Source organism: Pteropus alecto, unplaced genomic scaffold, assembly GCF_000325575.1.
Source record: "Pteropus alecto unplaced genomic scaffold, ASM32557v1 scaffold160, whole genome shotgun sequence".
In the NCBI taxonomy this organism is placed as follows: domain Eukaryota; kingdom Metazoa; phylum Chordata; class Mammalia; order Chiroptera; family Pteropodidae; genus Pteropus; species Pteropus alecto.
In genome coordinates, this window is record NW_006429864.1 from 638,686 (window position 1) to 646,427 (window position 7,742).

The 7,742-nt window shown below is 59.3% G+C and overlaps 2 protein-coding genes across 2 annotated transcripts in view; one reads left to right on the forward strand and one right to left on the reverse strand.

Annotated features, from left to right (window-relative positions):
* The first annotated feature begins 3,326 nt into the window (after positions 1-3,326).
* On the forward strand, positions 3,327-4,787 carry F2RL3 (F2R like thrombin or trypsin receptor 3). Its single transcript, XM_015586302.1, has 2 exons — positions 3,327-3,435; positions 3,718-4,787. The coding sequence occupies exons 1-2, from the start codon at positions 3,327-3,329 to the stop codon at positions 4,785-4,787; spliced, it is 1,179 nt and encodes a 392-aa protein (XP_015441788.1).
* A 936-nt stretch (positions 4,788-5,723) lies between these two features.
* The window catches only part of CPAMD8 (C3 and PZP like, alpha-2-macroglobulin domain containing 8), a 66,867-nt gene continuing 64,848 nt past the window's right edge, over positions 5,724-7,742 (reverse strand). The window contains 1 exon segment of the mRNA XM_015586310.1: positions 5,724-5,745. Within this exon segment, the coding sequence (XP_015441796.1) occupies positions 5,724-5,745 (22 nt within the window).

Sequence of the window (7,742 nt, forward strand, 5' to 3'; positions counted from 1 at the left end):
ATCCCAGGAGAACAGACTGGAGCGGGTCCCATTGTAGTGGGCAAAATTCTGAGACGGTCCCAGGATTCCTGCCCCAGTGGGCACCCCATTAGTCCCTGCCCTTGAATGCCTTGAATGGTCTGTGACTATGATGAGGTTCTTGGACAGTGACTGAAGAGAGGATCTGCTCTCCTGGAAAATGGCAGCTCCATGTTGGGGAGGGGACAAAACCATGCAAATGAGGACCAGAACCAGGGACATCTAGACTGCAGCCCGGTGAGGTCCTAAGCAAAGGACAAGCTCATTGCCCGGACTCCTCACCAAGGAAGGTGCCAGATCATAAAGGCCTGTTGCTTCCTCTGCAGTGGATTAAGCCACAGTGAAAAGACAGCCCGAATTCATGCAGCGGCCCTCCCTCACCACCCCGCGCCTCCCACCGCATCCTTCAAGTGTGGAGAGGAGCTGCAGGACTGCGCGGGCTGCTCTGCCCTCCTGTCCGAGAGTGGTACAGGGGGCAGTGTGTGAGGCATGGGAGTAGGTGAGGAGTTTAGACAGGACCCGATGAACATTACTCCGTTACTAGAGGGGTGTCAGCCTTGCTGGCTATCTGCAAGGTACAACTAGCGCTTTACACATGACTTCCTGGCTGAGAATGAGGCTGATTGTTCTAGAAAGCAAGCTGACTTAGAGTCAGTCTTAGGAGGCCTGAGGTGGGTTTAAGACATGCCTGGTAGGAGCCTGCAGGGACTGGGTGTGGGGTGAGGCCCTCATGAGTATGGGCCTTAGGAATCCCAACTCTGCCCTGCCTGAGGTCCTCCAGCATCGCCCTGCTGCCCTGAGTGGCACCCTGAGGGCAGGAGGTCCAGGCCATGGCACGGTTGAGCAGCCTTGGATTTGGGGGATCTTAGGGAGGAAGAACTGGACATCTAGGGTTGGGAGAGCTGGACTTCAAACACTGGCACCCAGAAAGATAGGGTCACAGCCTCCTCCTCTTGGGCCGATCCAGCGGGTTAACATCCCTGCTCCCAGGCCAAGGCCCAGGCTAGACATGAGGGGAGGTGGAGGCACACGCGGGTGCCCATCGGGCTTCAAAATACAGCAGACACGAATTCCACAAAGATGGCTGCCCTGAGAAGAGTTACTTTGGAAGGACTTGAGGGGTCCATCTGCAGAACCCCATCTTCTACTGCAGACAGGTGGGAGAGGGGCAGCCAGGGAAGACTAGCTTCCAGGACTTCCAGGGTTCCTAGTGGCCTGGACGGTGACAAAATCCAGGGCTAGCCACTGAGTTGGGTCTGTTTGCCATTTTTTTCACCATTTAAGAAAAGCTGTGTCTGCTGTTTCAGTCAGCATGATGTCTTCAAGGCTCATCCATGTAGCATGTGTCAGAATTCCCTTCTTTTTTAAAGCTACCTTTCTGCCTTTTTTTATAGAAAATGACAAACGTACAGAGAATTCCAACAGTTCAAAGCAGCACAGAGAGAAGTTAAAGGCCCAAGTCCCGCTTCCCAAAGGCAGTTGCCCCAGGGGTCCCCGGGAGGTGCCCCTGCACAGCTTGTTGCCCAGTTGAGACAGGACAGCAGCCTATACCTCCACCTGCCCTGCGTGGAGACCCTTCCTCCTGCCGGCACAGGGTTGTGTCCATGGGGTGGGGGGACTGTTGATGGGCCCCCGGCCCCCCAGCCCTGTGTTGCTGGGAACATCCCTGTATGGACACCTTCCTGCACGTGTGTCTGACATAAATTCCTGGACACGGAACACCTGAGTCAAACCGCCCTCCGGGAGCTGCAGTTCTCCCCGGCCCAGCACCTCCAGCCCCCAGTCTCCCCTGCACAGGTTTCCTGGAGGGAGGCAGGAGCCACCATCCTGGTTTCGCGGCGCTGAGGACATCGTCAATCGTGCACTGCCCAGAGACATAGGCGTAGGGCTGAATTTGTCACTGGTGCCAGTGGAAACTTCAGAAATTGGGGACAGTCTCTTGGCTAAGCCTCAGTGCCCCCAACCCTGGGGCTATGGTCAGGGACCTCAGCATCTCAGCCTCCAGTCACACTGTCCAGACTGCTTTGTCACTTCCTGTTGGTCCCAGAGTGTGTGACTAGATTAGGGCTTGCTGTGCTGAGACACACCACATATGACCCCCTCTACCACCCCTAATTCATTTCTTCTTCCTTGACCCCCACCACCCACTTCAGGGTCCTCCTGCTCCCAGACATCCACCCCCTGCCACCATGGCTCAGCGATGCACACACATGGCCGAGAACCCCCATGTAGAGCTCCCCTAAGGCAGGACAGCGGAAGCCTCTCTGGGCCTGGAGGGGCATGGGTAGGGTCTGTTTGCAGGAGAGGAGTATCCTCCCCTACGAGCCTCAATTTCTTCATCTGCATAGTGGGTCCCCATCTGCAGGCAGGAACGTGGAGGGGCAAGAGGAAAGAGGGCCCCGGGGCGGGGCGTGGTTCCGGGGTCTTCTGGCCTGTGCTGGGCCTCGCCACCTTCCATGGGCTCAGATATGGATGTGACCATCCCTCCCAGTCACACCTGGAACCCCAGGCTGAGGTGGGGCCAAGAGAGCAGAAAAAACTTCGAGAACTGCCTGGACAGACACCTTCCAGAGGAGGTTGCAGCCAGGATCCCCTCAGACCTCAGGGCAGCGTGTGGTCAGTGTCAGAGGCTCTGGCTAAGGACTGACACCTCGGATATTCCCAGCAGCCCCCAGGGAAAGGTGCTTTTCCCTCTCTGCACTTCATTTTGTGTCTGCCCAGGGGCCCTTGTTGGCACATGGATGAGGTAGCGAGGTGTGGCAGCCCCCACAGAGGATCTGGGCTGCTCGGACGTGTGTGTGGGGTGTCGGGGGTGGTTGACCTGCTCTGGAAGGCAGGGCTCTCCTCCTTCCCGCCAGAGACAGGAGGCAAGGGAGGCCTCAGGAAGGGCCAAGAGCCTCTAATGGAAAATGTGTCCTGGAGGGCTGGGCTATCATAAGAACAGAGCTATGACTGGCCAACAGGAAGTGACCACTTGGCCCACAGAGGCTTCCTGAGCTGAACAGGGGTTGATGGGGGTGCTGTAGCCTAGAACTTCCTCCCCCATCTTATTGGGCCAGCACTTGGACCCCATGAGGCACCTCTGCCAGACAAAGTGGCCCCAGCCTCCGGGCCAACATAGGTCATCTGTGGGCCTCCCAGGGGCTGACTGGAGACAGGGGCTGGTTTATCTCACTGGGCCCTGTCTGCTGACCCTCTCTGCTCCTCCGCCTGTGCTCAGGAAGCTGGGGGTGGGGATGGTCCAGCAGACAAGAAGCCTGAGGTCACTTGGCCACAACCAAGAGCAGCCGGTGCCCAGCCCCAACAGCATGTGGGTGCTCCTGCTGCTGTGGCCCCTGGCACTGGGGGTTAGCCAAGAGAGTGGCACCCAGACCCCCAGCATCTATGACGAGGGCGGGAGCACAGGGAGAGGAGACGGTGAGTGATCCCAGGTGCTGTCTTTAGACTGGCGGGGGTAACGGAGAGGGGCAGGAGGACACATGGGACTGGGAGGCCCTTCAGCCCAGACCTGAGCCCACGGGGCTGGAGGTTTCTCTGTCTAGCTCTATCCCACCAACCTGGGGGTTCCTGAGAGCAGAGGCCTGGACTGCAGCTCCTCTGGGGGCAGCATCATCCAGCAGGAGGGACGGGCTGAAGGCTGGGGATGGGGATGAGGTGATGCCTGGGTTCTCAGTGCCTCCATCCCCCTTTCCTCCCCAGATGGCACTCCGGGACCTGGGGCCAGGCCCCAGGGAGCGATCCCTTGTCCACCCCACCCGCGCAGCTTCCCTGGCTGGTCCTACGCCAACAACAGCAACACTCTGGAGCTCTGGGACAACTCTCGAGAGCTGCTGCTGGGCTGGGTTCCCACAAGGCTGGTGCCCGCACTCTACGGGCTGGCTCTCGTAGTGGGGCTGCCTGCCAACGGCCTGGCACTGTGGGTGCTGGCCACGCGGGTGCCTCGGCTGCCGTCCACGGTGCTGCTCATGAACCTAGCAGCTGCTGACCTGCTACTAGCCCTGACCCTGCCACCTCGCGTTGCCTACCACCTGCGGGGCCAACGCTGGCCCTTCGGTGAGGCCGCCTGCCGCCTGGACACGGCTGCACTCTATGGTCACATGTACTGTTCCATGTTGCTGCTGGCCGCCATCAGCCTGGACCGCTACCTGGCCGTGGTGCACCCACTGCGGGCCCGCACCCTGCGAGGCCGGCACCTGGCCACTGGGCTCTGTGCTGCAGCCTGGCTGGTGGCAGTCACTCTGGTGCTGCCCCTGGGGCTGCAGCAGCAGACCTTCCGTCTGTCGCTTTCAGACCGTGTGCTCTGCCATGACGCGCTGCCCATGGGTGTTCAGGCCTCCTACTGGCGACCTGCCTTCATCTGCTTGGCTGTGTTCGGCTGCCTCCTGCCCCTGCTGGCCATGCTGCTTGGCTATGGGGCCACTCTGTGCACGCTGGTAGCCAGTGGCAAGCGCTACAGGCACGCACTAAGGCTGACGGCACTGGTGCTGGCCTCAGCCGTGGCCTTCTTCGCGCCCAGCAACATGCTGCTGCTGCTGCACTACTCAGACCCAGGCCCGGAGGCCTGGGGGAACCTGTATGCCGCCTACGTGCCCAGCCTGGCGCTCAGCACCCTCAACAGCTGCGTTGACCCCTTCATCTACTACTACGTGTCAGCCGAGTTCAGGGACAAGGTACGGGAGGCGCTGCTCCGCCGGGTGCCAGGAGCAACCATGGCCTCCAGGGAGGGGGGCAGCCCGGGGATGGGCACCTGGTCCTCATCGCTCGTGTGATAGCCCCTCAGGGAGGCAGGGTGACAAAGAGGGGTTGTACTAGGTTGAATGGAGTCCCCCGAATTCATGTCCCCTGGAAACCTCTAATGAGCTTGTTTATAAAGAGGGTCTTGGCGGGTGTAATTAGTTAAGAGGTGGTCATGTTTGGGTAGGGTGGGCCCTAAACCCCTTATGACTGATGTCCTCATAAGAAGACGCAGAGGTACACGTAGGGAAGAAGGCCATGACCACAGAGGCAGAGATCAGGGTGATGCAGCCACAAGCCAAGAACGCCATGGGCTGCCGGCAGCCACCAGGAGCCAGGAGAGCAGCCTGGAAGGGACTCTCAGTCCAGAAGGAGACAACCCTGCTCACACCCTGAACTCAGACTTCCAGCCTCCAGAATCGGGACAATAAATGTGTTATTTTAAGTCACCAGACTTGTGTTACTTGGTTACGGCAGCCCCAGGAAACCAAGACAGGGGTTAAATGCAGATTCCCGGGCCCAGCCAGCTTCCTCCTGTCCAAGGTGGGCATGAGATGAGGCTGATGCTGCCCTGGACCCACTGGAGGACCCCACCCAGGAGGAAGCTCAAGTCCCCCATCCCCTGGTGTCCCAGGCAGCTAGGAGCCTGGTTAGCAGGTCTTTGTTCTCAGAAGCCCAGCTTCTGGCTCCAGAATAGGCTTCAGGGTATGAGGTGTCGCCTGAGCAATCACTGAGGACACCCCGTTCTGCTCCCCAAAGCCTTGGTGCAACTCATCATCGGAAGCCGCAGGGCTTAGTCACCTGCTGTCCCCTGGCCACAAGATGTCACCTATTCCTCTTAACGTGACACCTGATTCTTCTTATTTGATGTTAACTCCTCCCCAGCCCCTAGGACCAGGTGGGAGGGGAACCGGAGGGGGATCGCCAGTGCACCTGGGGGCGGGAGGAGGGCAGCTTCAGCCCAGTGACCCTCACTCGACAGCCTGTTCGGAACTGAGTGGGAGAGAGACATCACATGGGGAAAGGCAGCTACCACTCTCCCCATCTACTTCAGATGGTGCCAGGGACCACTGAGGCATCAACTGTGGGGGTCACCAAGTCCCAAGGCAGAGGGGAATGGGGGCCCTTCCCAGACTCCCCACTGGGCCCATGTCTCTGGTCTGGGGTCTGAGGTCTGAGGAAGAATGAGCCGGTGAGCAGGCACCCCCACGATACACACAAGTGCATGCGCACACACACACAAAGGGAAGTGTAAGATCAGCGAAATGTATCAATATCAGCAGCCTGGTGTGATGACGTATTAGACTTTCCTAGAGGCTACCACTGGAAGAGTCTGGGTAGGGGTGCCAGGACTTGTCTGTATTCATGTAGTTTCTTACAAGTGTACAGGAATCTGATTATCTTGGGGTGCAGCTATGACACCCTCCTCTCCAACCCGCTCTGGAAGGCTGGGCTGTAGATGAAGGAACAGAGGCCTGGGGGCTAGAAGGGAACTGGGGCTCCGGTTTATGGAGCTCTACCCCAGGCCACAGCCCATCGGTGACTCTGTGGAAATGAGCTTTTATTACACCAGCAGCCTCTAGTGATTGGGGAGTGGAGCCTCAGCCAGTGAACTGTCTCTTAGACTGGCAGGGGTCAAGGGCACTGGAAATGGCCCATGCTGCAAGACTGGGACCCCATGGGTTGGGGCAGCCACCTCAGGCCTTGGAGGGGTCTCTAGGCTGCCCCCAGCGGAGGTCTGAAATAAATACCACGAGGGGCAGGGGGTGGGGGAAGACAGGATGCCTGAGGGGGACAAAAATGAATCTGACCACGGCTGGAGCATCCGGCAGCAAGGCAGATCTGAGTACTCAGCTTCAGTGGGTCGCAAAGAAGGGTGACGCCCCACCCCTGGCTGGACGGGGAGGAGTTTCCAAGTGGGGCACCAGGGGATCAAAGGTTCTTGGGGTAAGGACTGGACAGCAGGGAGATCCAGGTACATCTGCCCAAGACACCGCTGGGGCAAGACTGGGGAGCGTGGGGACTGCGACAATACGTGGTCAGTGGCCTGCGTGCCCCACAGGGAGGCTGGGGCTTTGCACTTTGGAGAAAGGCAGCCTGTTTCATTTCGAAGTTGCTGGCCAGGGGATGGATGCTATGTCCTTGATTTGGCCAGAGTCATGTCCCCTCAGAAACAGCCCTTCAGCATGAGTTCTTCCCAGAAATGCCCCTCTCCCAGGAGCAGGATGTCCGGCTGAGGGAGCTGCTCCGGCCTGAAGAGCGGGGATGCCCAGCCCCGGGCCCTCCATGCCCCTCCCCGACCAGGGGTTCCAGCTACCGCTGGGGAGCTGGGGAAAGGGCGAAGAGCCTCCAGCCGCCCCCACAAAGGCCTTCCCTCCTGTGGAGGTAGGGGCTGGGCCTGTCATCCACTGAGGCAGGCCAGGACTCTGTAGTTCTGTTTATAGGGTTCGTTTGGAGGTGGGGGATCACCTGGGGCGAGGTCCACGAGCCCACCAGGCAGTCAAGGGAGCTCTCCCATCAGTGGCTCCCTTTCAGCGGAGCGGACGGTGACGGGACACAGACAAATCACGTCCTGCTCGGAGCGTTAGGAAGAGAAGCCGCTCTGACTGATGGGGAGAGAAGGAGAAAGATGCTGTGGGCTGCCAGGTCTGTGGGGGCGCCCTGCATGCCCCTCCCCGACCCTGCCTCCGTGTGGCTCAGCCTGGCAGCCTGGGCCCACTGAGGCAGCAGAACTTCACCTAAGAGGCCGGGCCCCTCAGACCCCTGCCCACCCCCACTGGCGCACAGTGATAGGACAGGGCATTCACTTATGTGAAGAGCTGAGCGGCTGGTGTGAGACCATGGACCAAATTGAAAAACTATCTATGGACCTCAACTCAGCTGTGAAAAGGGAGGAAACTACTGATACAGGAAACCACACAATGGATCGAAGGGGAACTCTGCTGATGAGCGGGCCAATCTCAGAAGGTTACAGACGCTACAGTTCGGTT

Bases quoted from the DNA above. Each gene is read 5' to 3' on its own strand.
- F2RL3 (XM_015586302.1), top strand. From the start codon at position 3,327: ATGTGGGTGCTCCTGCTGCTGTGGCCCCTGGCACTGGGGGTTAGCCAA. The intron at 3,436-3,717 runs GTGAGTGATCCC...TTTCCTCCCCAG, and splicing joins GAGCACAGGGAGAGGAGACG to ATGGCACTCCGGGACCTGGG.